General features: G+C 49.4%; 1 protein-coding gene across 5 annotated transcripts in view; it reads left to right on the top strand.

Moving 5' to 3' along the window:
* The first annotated feature begins 466 nt into the window (after positions 1-466).
* ano5 (anoctamin 5) overlaps positions 467-19,803 on the top strand; it is a 55,105-nt gene continuing 35,768 nt past the window's right edge. For 3 of the 5 annotated variants that reach the window (XM_031900392.1, XM_031900393.1, XM_031900390.1), the window contains exon 1: positions 467-605. In XM_031900392.1, coding sequence (XP_031756252.1) covers positions 551-605 — 55 coding nt within the window. In that variant the 5' untranslated portion in view covers positions 467-550. The remainder of the gene's footprint in view (positions 606-19,803) is intronic. The other 2 variants (XM_031900394.1, XM_031900391.1) reach the window with 1 other exon arrangement.

Genomic DNA, 19,803 nt, shown 5'->3' with positions numbered 1-19,803 from the left:
TAAGGAAGGGGTGGGGGCAGATAGAATGGCAGTTGGGGTAAGTTCTGCCCAGTAAGGAAGGGGTGGGGGCAGATAGAAGGGCAGTTGGGGTAAGTTCTGCCCAGTAAGGAAGGGGTGGGGGCAGATAGAATGGCAGTTGGGGTAAGTTCTGCCCAGTAAGGAAGGGGTGGGGGCAGATAGAATGGCAGTTGGGGTATCACTTGGGTTGAAATGGGCAGTTGTGCCCTGATAAGGAACCTCCAGTAATACAGTGTAACTGCCTGTTACCATGGTTACTGCACAGCGCTGCTGCCTACACTGACACACATACAGTGAATAACAGGATTTGGGGGGGCGGGTAATACACAGTGAAATGGTTTATGGGAAGGAGATGACACGGTGTTTGGCGCAGACCAGCAATTAAGGGGTTACAGGCAGGGGCGGTCCCGGTGGCTGAGGGGCGGGGGAAGCAGTGGGAGGGGCCGGGAGGGGCGGGGCTCTCAGTAAGTGACCGGATTCCCCAGCGCTCCCTGGTTTCTCCCTTCCCCTCATTCCCGTTCCCTCCGGCACCATGAGCGGCTCCGGGCAGCGGGAGGATGAGACCCTCATAGAGATGACTGTGACGGGTGAGTATGGGGGGCTCTGCCCTGGGGGGGGCTCACCTGTATATGGTGGCGGTATTCTGTATGTGAGTATGGGGGGCTCTGTCCTGGTTATATGGGGGGATTCTGTATGTATGTATGGGGGGATTGTGTATGTGAGTATGGGGGGCTCTGCCCTGGTTATATGGGGGGGGGGGATTCTGTATGTGAGTATGGGGGGCTCTGCCCTGGTTATATGGGGGGGGGATTCTGTATGTATGTATGGGGGGATTGTGTATGTGAGTATGGGGGGCTCTGCCCTGGTTATATGGGGGGGGGATTCTGTATGTATGTATGGGGGGATTGTGTATGTGAGTATGGGGGGCTCTGCCCTGGTTATATGGGGGGGGGGATTCTGTATGTATGTATGGGGGGGATTGTGTATGTGAGTATGGGGGGCTCTGTCCTGGTTATATGGGGGGGGGGATTCTGTATGTATGTATGGGGGGATTGTGTATGTGAGTATGGGGGGCTCTGTCCTGGTTATATGGGGGGGGGATTCTGTATGTATGTATGGGGGGATTCTGTATGTGAGTATGGGGGGCTCTGTCCTGGTTATATGGGGGGGGGGGATTCTGTATGTATGTATGGGGGGATTCTGTATGTGAGTATGGGGGGCTCTGTCCTGGTTATTATGGGGGGGGGGATTCTGTATGTATGTATGGGGGGATTGTGTATGTGAGTATGGGGGGCTCTGTCCTGGTTATATGGGGGGGGGGATTCTGTATGTATGTATGGGGGGATTCTGTATGTGAGTATGGGGGGCTCTGTCCTGGTTATATGGGGGGGGGGATTCTGTATGTATGTATGGGGGGATTGTGTATGTGAGTATGGGGGGCTCTGCCCTGGTTATATGGGGGGGGGATTGTGTATGTGAGTATGGGGGGGCTCTGCCCTGGTTATATGGGGGGGGGGGATTCTGTATGTGAGTATGGGGGGCTCTGCCCTGGTTATATGGGGGGGGGATTCTGTATGTATGTATGGGGGGATTGTGTATGTGAGTATGGGGGGCTCTGTCCTGGTTATATGGGGGGATTCTGTATGTGTGTATGGGGGGGCTCCACTCTATTACTGTGTAACGGGGGGCCCTCACCCCTATATGGGGGGGGGGATGCAGTGCTAGCAGTCTGTATGTATAGGGGTTCCACTCTATCCATTGCTTCATAACAGGGGCCCTCCCCTCTATATGGTATTGGTATACAAATATGGGGGCACGTCCCTGTAGGTATGGGGGGCACGTCCCTGTAGGTATGGGGGGCACGTCCCTGTAGGTATGGGGGCACGTCCCTGTAGGTATGGGGGGCACGTCCCTGTAGGTATGGGGGCACGTCCCTGTAGGTATGGGGGGCACGTCCCTGTAGGTATGGGGGGCACGTCCCTGTAGGTATGGGGGGCACGTCCCTGTAGGTATGGGGGCACGTCCCTGTAGGTATGGGGGGCACGTCCCTGTAGGTATGGGGGCACGTCCCTGTAGGTATGGGGGCACGTCCCTGTAGGTATGGGGGGCACGTCCCTGTAGGTATGGGGGGCACGTCCCTGTAGGTATGGGGGGCACGTCCCTGTAGGTATGGGGGGGCACGTCCCTGTAGGTATGGGGGGGCACGTCCCTGTAGGTATGGGGGGCACGTCCCTGTAGGTATGGGGGGGCACGTCCCTGTAGGTATGGGGGGCACGTCCCTGTAGGTATGGGGGGCACGTCCCTGTAGGTATGGGGGGCACGTCCCTGTAGGTATGGGGGGCACGTCCCTGTAGGTATGGGGGGCACGTCCCTGTAGGTATGGGGGGCACGTCCCTGTAGGTATGGGGGCACGTCCCTGTAGGTATGGGGGGCACGTCCCTGTAGGTATGGGGGGCACGTCCCTGTAGGTATGGGGGGGCACGTCCCTGTAGGTATGGGGGGCACGTCCCTGTAGGTATGGGGGGGCACGTCCCTGTAGGTATGGGGGGGCACGTCCCTGTAGGTATGGGGGCACGTCCCTGTAGGTATGGGGGGCACGTCCCTGTAGGTATGGGGGGCACGTCCCTGTAGGTATGGGGGGGCACGTCCCTGTAGGTATGGGGGGCCACGTCCCTGTAGGTATGGGGGGGCACGTCCCTGTAGGTATGGGGGCACGTCCCTGTAGGTATGGGGGGCACGTCCCTGTAGGTATGGGGGCACGTCCCTGTAGGTATGGGGGCACGTCCCTGTATATATGGGGGCCGTATGTTACCCTCAAGTTTTTCACACTGACACACTATTCTCTTGTTTATGGGTCAGGTTGGGGGGGGGCAGGTATTGGGCGCCCTAAGCTGTTACCCTTTAAATGTTGAAAGATCAGGAGAGGTATTAGGGGGTATTCAGGCTGCAGTGCCTCCCTTGTTATTCTGGGGGTGCTGGGCAGGGAGCGTGGCAGTTCCTGGGGTAGCAGTTTGGGGGTGTCTATGGTGGGGGTATATAGTGCCGGTAAGGGAACAGGACACTATGAAACCTCTGTCTGAGAGTTGAAGTTCAACAACAGCTGGGGGGCTGTCAGTTGGCCTTTGCCTTGGGGACATCACTTGAATCCCTTGGGGGCCCCTGCTGATACCAGAGTGCAGATTTGCTTCTTGCCCATAAAGCTTGCACTCAAATACATTGATGATGTTGTAGCTGCATTAACCAATAGGGATATCGTGGGCACAGAATGTTATAGGGAGGGGGCGGGGCAAATACAGGAGACTCTCCGTGACTCAGAACCTTGGGTTTTAAAACATCCCAAATGCAGACCCCCCCCCCCATGTGATGAGTCAGCCGGCCCCCCTGCCCCTGTGTATCTGCCCCCTCTGTGTATCTGCCCCCTGTATATAACTGCCCCTATATATCTACAGCCCTTGGCTGATCATTGTGGGACTCCCCAGTTGGGGGTTATGGGGGGGCAATATAATATTAGGGGGCAGACACAGAACCTGAGGTTGGACAATGTGCGCCGCGTCCCTCACAGATCCCATCAGTATTGATCCCCGTAGGGGCCGGGTCACATGATCAAGCTGAGCAGTGCATGCTGGGTCGGACAGATCGGCAGCTGATGCCTTAATGGTTCTGCACTGGCCTTGGATGTGGTACTGTCTGACAGCTCCCTGGTGCCCTCACTGTAAGTCTGTATCACTGTATGCTGCAGGCTGCACTGGTTTCTATGTAGCTGCATTCATTGCTCTTTAGCATTACAGGTTGTGGAACTTTACCCACCTTTCCTCACTATACACACTGCCCTACAGTTATAGCTCCTTCCCTGACACTATTTTGCCTCACTATACACACTGCCCTACAGTTATAGCTCCTTCCCTGACACTATCTTGCCTTACTATACACACTGCCCTAAAGTTATAGCTCCTTCCCTGACACTATCTTGCCTCACTATACACACTGCCCTACAGTTATAGCTCCTTCCCTGACACTATCTTGCCTCACTATACACACTGCCCTACAGTTATAGCTCCTTCCCTGACACTATCTTGCCTCACTATACACACTGCCCTACAGTTATAGCTCCTTCCCTGACACTATCTTGCCTTACTATACACACTGCCCTACAGTTATAGCTCCTTCCCTGACACTATCTTGCCTTACTATACACACTGCCCTACAGTTATGGGTCCCTGACACTATCTTGCCTCACTATACACACTGCCCTACAGTTATGGGTCCCTGACACTATCTTGCCTTACTATACACATTGCCCTACAGTTATGGGTCCCTGACACTATCTTGCCTTACTATACACACTGCCCTACAGCTATGGGTCCCTGACACTATCTTGCCTTACTATACACATTGCCCTACAGTTATGGGTCCCTGACACTATCTTGCCTTACTATACACACTGCCCTACAGCTATGGGTCCCTGACACTATCTTGCCTTACTATACACACTGTCCTACAGTTATGGGTCCCTGACACTATCTTGCCTTACTATACACATTGCCCTACAGTTATGGGTCCCTGACACTATCTTGCCTTACTATACACACTGCCCTACAGCTATGGGTCCCTGACACTATCTTGCCTTACTATACACACTGTCCTACAGTTATGGGTCCCTGACACTATCTTGCCTTACTATACACACTGCCTTACAGTTATGGGTCCTTCCCTGACACTATCTCACCTTACTATACACACTGTCCTACAGTTATGGGTCCCTGACACTATCTTGCCTTACTATACACACTGCCCTACAGTTACATCTCCTTCCCTGACACTATCTTGCCTTACTATACACACTGCCCTACAGTTATAGCTCCTTCCCTGGCACCACGTTGCCTTACTATACACACTGCCCTACAGTTACAGCTCCTTCCCTGACACTATCTTGCCTTACTATACACACTGCCCTACAGTTACAGCTCCTTCCCTGACACTATCTTGCCTTACTATACACACTGCCCTACAGTTACATCTCCTTCCCTGACACTATCTTGCCTTACTATACACACTGCCCTACAGTTACATCTCCTTCCCTGACACTATCTTGCCTTACTATACACACTGCCCTACAGTTACATCTCCTTCCCTGACACTATCTTGCCTTACTATACACACTGCCCTACAGTTACATCTCCTTCCCTGACACTATCTTGCCTTACTATACACACTGCCCTACAGTTATAGCTCCTTCCCTGACACTATCTTGCCTTACTATACACACTGCCCTACAGTTACATCTCCTTCCCTGACACTATCTTGCCTTACTATACACACTACCCTACAGTTACATCTCCTTCCCTGACACTATCTTGCCTTACTATACACACTGCCCTACAGTTACATCTCCTTCCCTGACACTATCTTGCCTTACTATACACACTGCCCTACAGTTACAGCTCCTTCCCTGGCACCACGTTGCCTTACTATACACACTGCCCTACAGTTACAGCTTTTTCCCTGGCACCTCGTTGCCTTACTATACACACTATCGGAGCTATAGCTTAATGAAACGACTTATAAAAGAGGGGGGTGGGGGTGGGGGTGATCACCCCTTTTTGCACCCTGGCAATGATTGACTTCCCAGTGGAAGTGCCCAGGCTGACTATGTTGTGACTACACACTCATTGTACTCGTTGCTCTCAGGATTTCCTTGCCCTTTATTTTCCCTCTTTAATAAGTCGTTTCATTATTGGGCCACAGTAACGCCCTCTGTTCTGCACCATCATCATCATCATCATCATCATCGTTTCCTTTCCCTGAGCTCTCGGTTTCATGTAGAGGTGCATTTCCCTTACTCGTTACCTGCCCTAATGCCGCTAACCATCCCAACGCTCTTATTGGCTGCCGCTGTTTCTAGCCCCACCCACATCTAATCTGTTTACATACAGACTCAAAGCAAATAATGTCATTACAAAGTGCCACCCCCCCACAATAGTATTTCAAAGCCAACTACAACTCCCAGCAGCCCCTGACAGCCCAACAAAACAGCTTGGCAAGTTACAGGTTAAATACTGAGTGAGCTGAAGGGGAATCCTGACGGTATGAATTGGGGGGTTGTGTTATTCCTGCAGAGGAAGTGATGCCTTATTGTGATTATGAATCATAAATAGACAAAGGGCCTGAGATCCGTGAGTCACTCGGGGCCACCGAGCCCCAAACCCACGTTTGTGCCATTGGTCACCGTGCCAACTCTTACTCAGCCTGCCAGCTTCCAACTACAACTCCCATCATGCTCAGCAGAAGCTGCCGGGGTCGGTTCTAGTAGAACCGTCGGATCACTGCCATTGGTGCTGAATTACTCAGCAGGATTTCGGGGGCCGGTTTCGGAGCCTGTGCTGCTCGGCTTCTGCCCATTCCTGGCCCGTTTCCAAGGAACTTTAACCCAATAAACAATATGAATAACCCCGATCGTCTGCCGCCTCCCCGGCCTGGGAACGACGGCGGCGCCCAAAGATAATATTGGATCGGAACCCAGGGAATAAGGAGGGTTATTTAAAGGGGAAGCTGACCCGAATATATCCCTAACCAGATACCCGTTGGGGGGGCCACAGTACATAATCTGCCAAAGTAGCCTGGAGGGGCCAGGCCTGTACGTGGGTCTATAAGGGTTTGGGGCAGGTATTAATGATGATTGTACCCCATTAGCTGGACATACACGGGCCAATAAGATCTGCCGATTTGGTTTGATAGGGCCGAATGGACATGTTGATGCTGTCCTCTCCTCGTGGGGGGGGGGGCACACATTACTATATATGGCCGGGTAACTCCTGCTGAATGTTAAACAGTTGGCACATAGGGAATTACTAAAACTTATCTATGGGGCAGGTTTGGATATCTCATTAGGCTCCGTAAGTCTCTGTTATGGCTCCATTAGGCTCCGTAGGTCTCTCTCTGTTATGGCTCCATTTGGCTCCATAGGTCTCTGTTATGGCTCCATATGTCTCTGTTATGGCTCCATTAGGCTCCATAGGTCTCTGTTATGGCTCCATTAGGCTCCAAAGGTCTCTGTTATGGCGCCATAGGTCTCTGTTATGGCTCCATTAGGCTCCGTAGGTCTCTGTTATGGCTCCATAGGTCTCTGTTATGGCTCCATTAGGCTCCATAGGTCTCTGTTATGGCTCCATAGGTCTCTGTTATGTCTCCATTAGGCTCCATAGGTCTCTGTTATGTCTCCATTAGGCTCTATAGGTCTCTGTTATGGCTCCATAGGTCTCTGTTATGGCTCCGTAGGTCTCTGTTATGGCTCCATTAGGCTCCGTAGGTCTCTGTTATGGCTCCATTAGGCTCCATGGGTCTCTGTTATGGCTCCATTAGGCTCCGTAGGTCTCTGTTATGGCTCCATAGGTCTCTGTTATGGCTCCATTAGGCTCCGTAGGTCTCTGTTATGGCTCCATTAGGCTCCATGGGTCTCTGTTATGGCTCCATTAGGCTCCGTAGGTCTCTGTTATGGCTCCATAGGTCTCTGTTATGGCTCCATTAGGCTCCGTAGGTCTCTGTTATGGCTCCATTAGGCACCATAGGTCTCTGTTATGGCTCCATTAGGCACCATAGGTCTCTGTTATGGCTCCATAGGTCTCTGTTATGGCTCCATAGGTCTCTGTTGTGGCTCTATTAGACTCCATAGGTCTCTGTTATGGCTCCATATGTCTCTGTTATATCTCCATATTAGGCTCCATAGGTCTCTGTTATGGCTCCATAGGTCTCTGTTATGGCTCCATTAGGCTCCGTAGGTCTCTGTTATGGCTCCATTAGGCTCCATAGGTTTCTGTTATGGCTCCATTAGGCTCCATAGGTCTCTGTTATGGCTCCATTAGGCTCCGTAGGTCTCTGTTATGGCTCTAATAGGCTCCGTAGGTCTCTGTTATGGCTCCATTAGGCTCCATAGGTTTCTGTTATGGCTCCATTAGGCTCCATAGGTCTCTGTTATGGCTCCGTAGGTCTCTGTTATGGCTCTAATAGGCTCCGTAGGTCTCTGTTATGGCTCCATTAGGCTCCATGGGTCTCTGTTATGGCTCCATTAGGCTCCATATGTCTCTGTTATGACTCCATTAGGCTCAGTAGGTCTCTGTTATGGCTCCATTAGGCTCCATAGGTTTCTGTTATGGCTCCATTAGGCTCCATAGGTTTCTGTTATGGCTCCATTAGGCTCCATAGGTCTCTGTTATGGCTCCATTAGGCTCCGTAGGTCTCTGTTATGGCTCCATTAGGCACCATAGATCTCTGTTATGGCTCCATTAGGCACCATAGGTCTCTGTTATGGCTCCATTAGGCACCATAGGTCTCTGTTATGGCTCCATAGGTCTCTGTTATGGCTCCATAGGTCTCTGTTGTGGCTCTATTAGACTCCATAGGTCTCTGTTATGGCTCCATATGTCTCTGTTATATCTCCATATTAGGCTCCATAGGTCTCTGTTATGGCTCCATAGGTCTCTGTTATGGCTCCATTAGGCTCCGTAGGTCTCTGTTATGGCTCCATTAGGCTCCATAGGTTTCTGTTATGGCTCCATTAGGCTCCATAGGTCTCTGTTATGGCTCCATTAGGCTCCGTAGGTCTCTGTTATGGCTCTAATAGGCTCCGTAGGTCTCTGTTATGGCTCCATTAGGCTCCATAGGTTTCTGTTATGGCTCCATTAGGCTCCATAGGTCTCTGTTATGGCTCCGTAGGTCTCTGTTATGGCTCTAATAGGCTCCGTAGGTCTCTGTTATGGCTCCATTAGGCTCCATGGGTCTCTGTTATGGCTCCATTAGGCTCCATATGTCTCTGTTATGACTCCATTAGGCTCAGTAGGTCTCTGTTATGGCTCCATTAGGCTCCATAGGTTTCTGTTATGGCTCCATTAGGCTCCATAGGTTTCTGTTATGGCTCCATTAGGCTCCATAGGTCTCTGTTATGGCTCCATTAGGCTCCGTAGGTCTCTGTTATGGCTCTAATAGGCTCCGTAGGTCTCTGTTATGGCTCCATTAGGCTCCATATATCTCTGTTATGGCTCCATTAGGCTCCATATATCTCTGTTATGGCTCCATTGGGCTCCGTAGGTCTCTGTTATGGCTCCATTAGGCTCAGTAGGTCTCTGTTATGGCTCCATTAGGCTCCATAGGTTTCTGTTATGGCTCCATTAGGCTCCATAGGTTTCTGTTATGGCTCCATTAGGCTCCGTAGGTCTCTGTTATGGCTCTAATAGGCTCTGTAGGTCTCTGTTATGGCTCCATTAGGCTCCATATGTCTCTGTTATGGCTCCATATGTCTCTGTTATGGCTCCATTAGGCTCCATATGTCTCTGTTATGGCTCCATTAGGCTCCGTAGGTCTCTGTTATGGCTCCATTAGGCTCCGTAGGTCTCTGTTATGGCTCCATTAGGCTCCGTAGGTCTCTGTTATGGCTCCATTAGGCTCCATATGTCTCTGTTATGGCTTCATTAGGCTCCATATATCTCTGTTATGGCTCCAGTAGGCTCCATATGTCTCTGTTATGGCTCCATTGGGCTCCGTAGGTCTCTGTTATGATCTGATTATTGACCTGGGGGCTGAAGACTTGGAGCAGCCTATTTGGCCCAGGACGTGGGTGAGCAAATTGGATAAATGTTTGGTTATTTGGTGGCACCTTGGGTGCCTGGACAATTTAGCTGAGTAGACAGTGGGCCAGCAGGCGGGGGGGGCACCCTGATTAAAGGGATCTGATGATCCCACTGCGGTTGCCTTATTGTGGGGAAGAGCCTGAACTTGTGCACCAAATCTGACACCCAAGGGGCGGGGCCTCCCCACTCCCCTCCGTGGCTTTCTGTGAGACCCTTGTATTTTTAGCAAAGGGGGCGTCGGCATAGAGCAAAGGGAAAGTTTCCAACTGTGACTCCTGACTGATGTCAGTCCCCGGGGCAGGAGCGGCTAGAGGGGCAGATTCAGGCTGCGTTATACTGCCGCTTTGTACTGGGAGAGACAGGCAGCCGCCCCGTGACCGTTATTCCAGTTTGGGTTCCTCCAATGGGAAGGCCCAGACTTCTCATATAATAAAGGGAAAGTATTACTGCTTCTCCGGGTTAAGGAAAACTGATTTCCGTTGCTGCCAGACAGATTATTCCTTCTTAGTGGGATTAAATCTCAATGCCGTGACTACATTCCAAGTAATTGGAAGGCGCGCTTTGCCTTTAATCTGTTCCTGACCCTATTGCTTCCTGTAGTGTTGTTACCCCAGCCTGAAGGGGAAAACTAACTGGCACCTACACCTAAATGTCAGTTCCCCAGGTTGCTAAGGAGGTAGTCATAGTAACACTTTACAGGTTTGGGTCACCACTGGCACTAAGTGACAGCAGCCAATCGTGTGTGGCGACTGGTTTGGGGTCAGGAATCAGGCTTTAAGGGCAACCAAAGCATCTCAATGGCTAGGTCAGACCATGGCTGCTGTAGGAATCTGGGGGTACAGGAGCCCCCTGACTGTGACAATCCAGAGAGGTTTCATGGAGTCCTGGTGCGAGGGGCCTATTGCTAGCTGCCCAGTGTGGGGCCCCCGTATAATATATATGTGTGTATATATATATATATATATATATATATATATATATATATAATATAGGAGTCAATAAGCAGCCATTGATCTGCGGTGCAACTAATGGAAGGTCTGACATCTGAGCTCCAGGGATTCATGGGATTCTGCCAGTGCTTCTCCCACTCAATCCTAAGTACTGGCACGAAAGCTTGTGTAAAGGGCAAGCAAAGCCTGAAGCAAATATTTGATTAAAAAGAGGAGTCCAGCCCCTGGTGTGGGCAGTATGTTACACGGGGGTGCAGAGTAATTTATGTGTTTGAGCACTGATACTGGGACATATAGGAGCTGTGGGAAGGGGCACGATAGCCCTAAAATGATAAGAAAAGCCAAGTACATGTGAATTGGGTGCTGTGTCTCTTTAAATCCCAAGTGCATTCCTCACATATCAGCTCTGTTTGTCTGGGGGGGGGAACCCTGGGTACTGGGAATTGTACCTGTGTCTGTGTCATTAGCTGCCCGGGGGCAAAACTACACCGTCATCTTTTTCTGCTTTATAGACAAACTCTGCCAGAAAAACTGCATTTTAATGACACATGTAACTATAAACCCAGTGAGAATGAGGAATGAATGGGTATTGGGGAGTTGTATCAGGAGTCAGAACCAGCAGTGCAGGGAAGGGAAAGGGACAGACACAGTGACAGTTACACATAACTATAAACCCAGTGAGAATGAGGAATGAATGGGTATTGGGGAGTTGTATCAGGGGTCAGAACCAGCAGTGCAGGGAAGGGAAAGGGACAAACACAGTGACAGTTACACATAACTATAAACCCAGTGAGAATGAGGGATGAATGGATATTGGGCAGTTGTATCAGGAGTCAGAACCAGCAGTGCAGGGAAGGGAAAGGGACAGACACAGTGACAGTTACACATAACTATAAACCCAGTGAGAATGAGGGATGAATGGATATTGGGGAGTTGTATCAGGAGTCAGAACCAGCAGTGCAGAGAAGGGAAAGGGACAGACACAGTGACAGTTACACATAACTATAAACCCAGTGAGAATGAGGAATGAATGGATATTGGGGAGTTGTATCAGGAGTCAGAACCAGCAGTGCAGGGAAGGGAAAGGGACAGACACAGTGACAGTTACACATAACTATAAACCCAGTGAGAATGAGGAATGAATGGATATTGGGGAGTTGTATCAGGAGTCAGAACCAGCAGTGCAGGGAAGGGAAAGGGACAGACACAGTGACAGTTACACATAACTATAAACCCAGTGAGAATGAGGGATGAATGGATATTGGGCAGTTGTATCAGGAGTCAGAACCAGCAGTGCAGGGAAGGGAAAGGGACAGACACAGTGACAGTTACACATAACTATAAACCCAGTGAGAATGAGGGATGAATGGATATTGGGGAGTTGTATCAGGAGTCAGAACCAGCAGTGCAGAGAAGGGAAAGGGACAGACACAGTGACAGTTACACATAACTATAAACCCAGTGAGAATGAGGAATGAATGGATATTGGGGAGTTGTATCAGGAGTCAGAACCAGCAGTGCAGGGAAGGGAAAGGGACAGACACAGTGACAGTTACACATAACTATAAACCCAGTGAGAATGAGGAATGAATGGATATTGGGGAGTTGTATCAGGAGTCAGAACCAGCAGTGCAGGGAAGGGAAAGGGACAGACACAGTGACAGTTACACATAACTATAAACCCAGTGAGAATGAGGAATGAATGGGTATTGGGGAGTTGTATCAGGAGTCAGAACCAGCAGTGCAGGGAAGGGAAAGGGACAGACACAGTGACAGTTACACATAACTATAAACCCAGTGAGAATGAGGAATGAATGGGTATTGGGGAGTTGTATCAGGAGTCAGAACCAGCAGTGCAGAGAAGGGAAAGGGACAGACACAGTGACAATTACACATAACTATAAACCCAGTGAGAATGAGGGATGAATGGATATTGGGGAGTTGTATCAGGAGTCAGAACCAGCAGTGCAGGGAAGGGAAAGGGACAGACACAGTGACAGTTACACATAACTATAAACCCAGTGAGAATGAGGAATGAATGGGTATTGGGGAGTTGTATCAGGAGTCAGAACCAGCAGTGCAGGGAAGGGAAAGGGACAGACACAGTGACAGTTACACATAACTATAAACCCAGTGAGAATGAGGAATGAATGGATATTGGGGAGTTGCTTAGAATTAGATTTTCTTTCTCTGGGCAAATAGCAGTGTTTGGGTGTAGTTCCCCTTTAGTCAGGAGTCGGTAGCTGCTGGCAGTGGGATTTGGTTTTGCTCAGACTGGGTGTTTTTCAAGGACTCGGCCTCCTGGAATGATATCCCCATAAAAGGCCGTTCCTGACTCTCCCTTGAGAGTTTCACTCACAGCAGGGAGTTTATGAGATTTTTTGCCGAATAAAATGACAGCAGATCATTTCCAGTTAGAAACAATCACCTTAATTGTGTGCCCCCACCTGTGCGACTGCTGCATTAATGCCCATTGTGTATGGGGGGGGGGAAGTGTGGGATAAAATATCCACAACAAAACCCTGTGTTAAAGCTTTATATACAGATATAGTCACTTAATTTAATTACAGGAGTGAAGTTGTTTTATTTACACAGGGGGGCTGTTCCTGCTGAATTGTTCTTAGTACAGGGGAATCATTATGGGCCATAGTTTTATGGTATCTCTCTGTACAGGCCATGAGCAAACTTAGGGGGCTGTTCCTGCTGAATTGTGCTTAGTACAGGGGAATCCCTATGTGCCATAGTTTTATGGTATCTCACTGTACAGGCCATGAGCAAACTTAGGGGGCTGTTCCTGCTGAATTGTGCTTAGTACAGGGGAATCCCTATGTGCCATAGTTTTATGGTATCTCGCTGTACAGGCTATGAGCAAACTTAGGGGGCTGTTCCTGCTGAATTGTGCTTAGTACAGGGGAATCCCTATGTGCCATAGTTTTATGGTATCTCGCTGTACAGGCTATGAGCAAACTTAGGGGGCTGTTCCTGCTGAATTGTGCTTAGTACAGGGGAATCCCTATGTGCCATAGTTTTATGGTATCTCTCTGTACAGGCTATGGGCAAACTTAGGGGGCTGTTCCTGCTGAATTGTGCTTAGTACAGGGGAATCCCTATGTGCCATAGTTTTATGGTATCTCTCTGTACAGGCTATGGGCAAACTTAGGGGGCTGTTCCTGCTGAATTGTGCTTAGTACAGGGGAATCCCTATGTGCCATAGTTTATGGTATCTCTCTGTACAGGCTATGAGCAAACTTAGGGGGCTGTTCCTGCCGAATTGTGCTTAGTACAGGGGAATCCCTATGTGCCATAGTTTTATGGTATCTCTCTGTACAGGCTATGAGCAAACTTAGGGGGCTGTTCCTGCTGAATTGTGCTTAGTACAGGGGAATCCCTATGTGCCATAGTTTTATGGTATCTCTCTGTACAGGCTATGAGCAAACTTAGGGGGCTGTTCCTGCCGAATTGTGCTTTGTCCCCATGGTTTTTAGGGAGACCTGTATCACTAGGGATCACAGATAGATGTTCCGTGCTGAGTCTGTGCCGCTGGGCCTGGAATTCCTGGTTGCTGGGATCACAGATAGTTGCAGTTCCGCACACACAGGGGCTGATTATCTAAACAAACCAGTTCAGCAGAAATGCACGAAATGCATCGCCTGGGGCCAAACTGCCTTCTGTGCTGTTTCCTAACACTCAGGAGTCGTCATCTCTGTTTGTTTGTGCCAAGAATTTCACCTCTCACTGAGGGGCGGGCAGGCCTGACAGCTAGAATGGTAAAGGGAAACTTGCCCCAAACAATCCTACGTCTGACGTGTAGATCAGTGTTGGACCAATGAGACGCCTGCGCTACTCTGATTTTAGGGTTATTCTAGGGTTCCAGCTCTAGCCCCTCCCCCCCCCCCCAGACAGCTGAAGTGGAATATCCGTTTGAAAAAATTTCAGCTATTTTTGGCTGAACCGAATTTAACTTGGAATATAAATGATGTGGGGACCCTGGTACAATGGGCGGAAGCTGCTGTCCTCTCCCAAAATCGCCTGTTTATCCACATTTTGCAACAAAATGATTTCAGCCCCATTACCTATAGCGACATAGCGGGGTTATTGGCCCGTTTTGCCCACCACTGGGGGTGAATTGGACAGTTACGGACAGACAGACTGATACTGACAGTTACAGACAGACTGATACTGACAGTTACAGACAGACTGAAACTGACAGTTACAGACAGACTGATACTGACAGTTACAGACAGACTGATACTGTCAGTTACAGACAGACTGATACTGACAGTTACAGACAGACTGATACTGACAGTTACAGACAGACTGATACTGCTCACCCCCAGTGGTGGGCAAAACGGGGCAATAAGAAGGTTTGGACCCTGCACCAGATTACATGGAGGCACCGTGCTGACCCATAAGGACTGTATCTGGCCCAATCAGAGTGGCCATTGTTTTGGTTCCATACACAGTCCAATAAGCTGCAATGAAGAGTAATGGGGGCCATACACTGTGTAATTGTCTACTGATATTCCCACCCACAGTGGGTGATATCGGGCTAATTGGGCCAAACAATGGCATTAAATATGGCTGCCGGACCAAGGACCGTGCCAACGAGCCCATGTGGTCCCCGATCCGATGGAAAAGTTAAACCTGCCCCATTGAGATCTGTCCAATTGTAGGCCAGATATCGGTTGGGTAGGCCCATCGGCCCATACACGGGCAGATAAGCAGAATTGGTCTAAAGGTCCTGAATCTGCAGCTGAAATCTGCCCCTGTATGGCCAGTATTGGCCCACGTAGGGCAATATTCAGGCAGGACCTGATCCTCAGGAGTGAGGTCTCCTATAGATCCAGCTGTAGCTTTGGAGACTGACAGTGGGAGTTGTAGTTCAGTAGCAGTGGGCCTGCTCAGCAGGGCGAGGGAGCGATTGCCTGGCAGGGAAGGCAGCTGTTCGCTGTCAGTCTGTCATGTTGTGGGTTTTTCCACGTCGCCCAGCTCCGTGCGGACAGATTTAGCCGCTTGTAGTGTCAGGGAAACACCTCCGAGCTGTTTGATGTCTCCCCCTGCCCCCAAGCCCCTGCCCCCCCAGTCCTTATCGCCTGCACCCATTGCTGGCACCGACACCCTATATTTACGGGAAGCCGATTATCTTGGTTTGGCTTTTGTCAGAGACTGAAAATAAACCTTTGATGCCAGGGGCTCGGGCACAGTCAGAGGTTTCCCAGCCGCAGCCCCAGGGCCCCAGATCCAAATATAACGCAGAGTCCTGTAATTTCTTCCCCTCGTGCCAATCTCTTGGTAACCAGGCACCCAGGGCGGGGGTATAATCACTGCAGCCTGTGGGGCAGTTGGAGGGGCCACATTCAAAGCAAAAAATGTCTATTTTTAGGTTTTCACTCCTTTCCCCCCTCTGCATATTTGTGTTCATTCCTATGAGGAGAGACCCCTCTGCACAGATTCTAATGAAACAGCGCCCCCCGGTGTTTCTAAAGAAGCATTTTTGGAATACACAGTAACAGGTATGGGATCCATTATCTGGAAATCTGTTATCCAGAAAGCTCAGAATTACGGGAAGGCCATCTACCATAGACTTCATTTTAATCAAATGATTCCCTTTTCTCTGTAATAATAAAACAGTACCTGTACTTGATCCCAATTAAGATATAATTACCCCTTATTGGGGGCAGAACAGCCCTATTGGGTTTATTTCATGGTTAAATGATTCCCTTTTCTCTGTAATAATAAAACAGTACCTGTACTTGATCCCAACTAAGATATAATTACCCCTTATTGGGGGCAGAACAGCCCTATTGGGTTTATTTCATGTTTAAATGATTCCCTTTTCTCTGTAATAATAAAACAGTACCTGTACTTGATCCCAACTAAGATATAATTACCCCTTATTGGGGCAGAACAGCCCTATTGGGTTTATTTAATGGTTAAATGATTCCCTTTTCTCTGTAATAATAAAACAGTACCTGTACTTGATCCCAACTAAGATATAATTACCCCTTATTGGGGGCAGAACAGCCCTATTGGGTTTATTTCATGGTTAAATGATTCCCTTTTCTCTGTAATAATAAAACAGTACCTGTACTTGATCCCAACTAAGATATACTTACCCCTTATTGGGGCAGAACAGCCCTATTGGGTTTATTTCATGGTTAAATGATTCCCTTTTCTCTGTAATAATAAAACAGTACCTGTACTTGATCCCAACTAAGATATAATTACCCCTTATTGGGGCAGAACAGCCCTATTGGGTTTATTTCATGGTTAAATGATTCCCTTTTCTCTGTAATAATAAAACAGTACCTGTACTTGATCCCAACTAAGATATAATTACCCCTTATTGGGGCAGAACAGCCCTATTGGGTTTATTTCCAGGATTCGGCCTTTTTCAGCCGGACTTAATTCTACTAGAAACCTGCGTGTTAGTAAGTAAAGCCGCCCCTGGGAATTGTGGGTAGGGGTTGGCAGATACCATAGGAGAGTAATAGCTGACACAAGAGCCAATGATTCCCTATGAATGGCGGATCTCTAACGGTTCCAGAAGCGGCAAATCCAGTTTTTCAAGCATCACAGAGGGCCGACCCGTCTGTCGGGTGTAATTGGAACACAAGAAATTATTTATTAATGGATACAATGTACCAGGGAGCGTCTCAGTTTGTGTAACAGGGAAACCCACTGTGTCGGTGCCTTAGGGCGATGCTCCTGGCTTCCCTTTGTAAGGCAGCCGCACACAGCAAGACTTGTATATGGATTTCATTACACCGTAGGGGTCATTTACCGGGGCCCCGATTGTTGAAATGATGCAAAGGGCTTTCCATTGGCGACTGCTGTTGTTGCTGGAGGGCCACTAACCATTCTGAAAAAACCCCGGCAGCCCAGACCCGATCCCTGATGCCCCTCCCCTGCCCACCGGTACATGCGCTCAGGGGAGGGTATCAGGCGCGGTGGGGGGTGCGGGGGACCCTGGGGTGGTAGCCCCAGTTGGCCCTGCACCCCTAGTCTGGCCCTGTCACCAGCTGAAACCCCTTCACATCACTTTGCGAAGATCTATCTCAGGCAACTGAATTGCTCTGTGGGTCCTTAGCCTTATTATGGGTGAAGACACACAGAGCTACTAGTTGCAGCTACTTGTCACAGCTACTAAAACCAATAATGCTGATCATTTACTGATAATTGCTATTATATATGTTTTTTACAAGAGGCAATTCTCAGTATTACCTATGGCAGGGTATTTTCTGGGGTTTAGTAGCCGTGACAAGTAGCTGCTACTAAGTAACTGAGCTACTAGTAGCAGCTACTACACGCCAAAAATCCCCTGCCATAGACAATACAGAGAATTGCCTTTGCTAAAACACACATAGAGACAATTATCAGTACATGATCAGCATTGTCTGTTTCTGTAGCTGCTACTAAGTAGCTGTGTGTGGCTTCACCCTCTATGTAGGACAATCTGGCAGCCACACGGGAATCCTCAGAGGGTTCCCCAGGGATCAGGGCCACTTATTGCCCAATTAGCACCTTGTAACAAACTCCATCACCCAGGAGGCGCCCAGGCCCCGTGATTGTCAGCTCTTGGGATCAGTTATTGGCCCTTATCAGCTTCCTGCGATATCTCCCTCTGCTCTTTGGCCCCAAGGACTCGCACTCAGTCTCTCTTGTTATGTACTACGGGGTTATCTGCATACAGAACTGCTGCTTTATCTGCTCTCTATGGAACGTCTCACTATACACAGTAATGGGGCCGCGGCACAGATAGAGGATGGAGGCCACGTTGCCTGTTCCTATGGAACGTGCTGGGCCAGAACCTCCATGTAACTGGGTTACAACAAACCTATTTACTTTCCCTGCATGGCTTGCTGGGGATTGTGGGTATTGGGTTTCACCACATGGGCTGCCTCTGCGTTCTATTGGCTACAGAATTCAGCTCCGCCTTCTACTTATCTCTTCTCGTGAGGATGATCCCATTATAAACTGGCTCTGTTTGTTGTTTTAGTGATAAGAAACACTCACAATCATTTTATTGCCTTAATTTTATTGCACTGCAGATAGGCCTTTGTATTGCACTCCCTGCGCCTTTATATTGCACTCCCTGCGCCTTTATATTGCACTCCCTGCGCCTTTGTATTGCACTCCCTGTGCCTTTAAATTGCACTCCCTGCGCCTTTAAATTGCACTCCCTGTGCCTTTATATTGCGCTCCCTGCGCCTTTACATTGCGCTCCCTGCGCCTTTGTATTGCGCTCTCTGCGCCTTTGTATTGCACTCCCTGCGCCTTTATATTGCACTCCCTGCGCCTTTGTATTGCGCTCCCTGCGCCTTTGTATTGCACTCCCTGCGCCTTTGTATTGCACTCCCTGCGCCTTTGTATTGCACTCCCTGCGCCTTTGTATTGCACTCCCTGCGCCTTTGTATTGCGCTCCCTGCGCCTTTGTATTGCGCTCCCTGCGCCTTTGTATTGCGCTCCCTGCGCCTTTGTATTGCACTCCCTGTGCCTTTATTGTCTCTGTCTATTTCTATGGGAAGGGCCCCTGCAGTGATACTGGTGTCCTATTCCCTGTATTTATGTATCAGAATCTCCCTTAAATATTTATATAGAAAGAATTTCTGTCCCTAATATTCACCATTCAGCATGAGAGCCCAAACTGGCCCAAAGGCCCTGAGATTTGGGGTGAGTACCCCTGGAACTATAGCAGGGTGACTGTTACCCCAATGTTTCTATATATCTGTAACCTTGTTATGGGCTAAGGGGGCCCAGCCTGAAGGCCAGTTAGGGGGGGATTTGGGGTGAGTGCTTATTTGTGCCCTGGGTACCCCTGGAACTATAGCGGGGTGACTGTTACCCCAATGTTTCTATATATCTGTAACCTTGTTATGGGCTAAGGGGGCCCAGCCTGAAGGCCAGTTAGGGGGGGATTTGGGGTGAGTGCTTATTTGTGCCCTGGGTACCCCTGGAACTATAGCGGGGTGACTGTTACCCCAATGTTTCTATATATCTGTAACCTTGTTATGGGCTAAGGGGGCCCAGCCTGAAGGCCAGTTAGGGGGGGATTTGGGGTGTGTGCTTATTTGTGCCCTGGGTACCCCTGGAACTATAGCGGGGTGACTGTTACCCCAATGTTTCTATATATCTGTAACCTTGTTATGGGCTAAGGGGGCCCAGCCTGAAGGCCAGTTAGGGGGGGATTTGGGGTGTGTGCTTATTTGTGCCCT

This window comes from Xenopus tropicalis, chromosome 4 (assembly GCF_000004195.4).
Source record: "Xenopus tropicalis strain Nigerian chromosome 4, UCB_Xtro_10.0, whole genome shotgun sequence".
In the NCBI taxonomy this organism is placed as follows: Eukaryota; Metazoa; Chordata; class Amphibia; order Anura; family Pipidae; genus Xenopus; species Xenopus tropicalis.
Note: the sequence above shows the minus strand (reverse complement) of the source record. Positions and strands in the feature narration are given on the sequence as shown.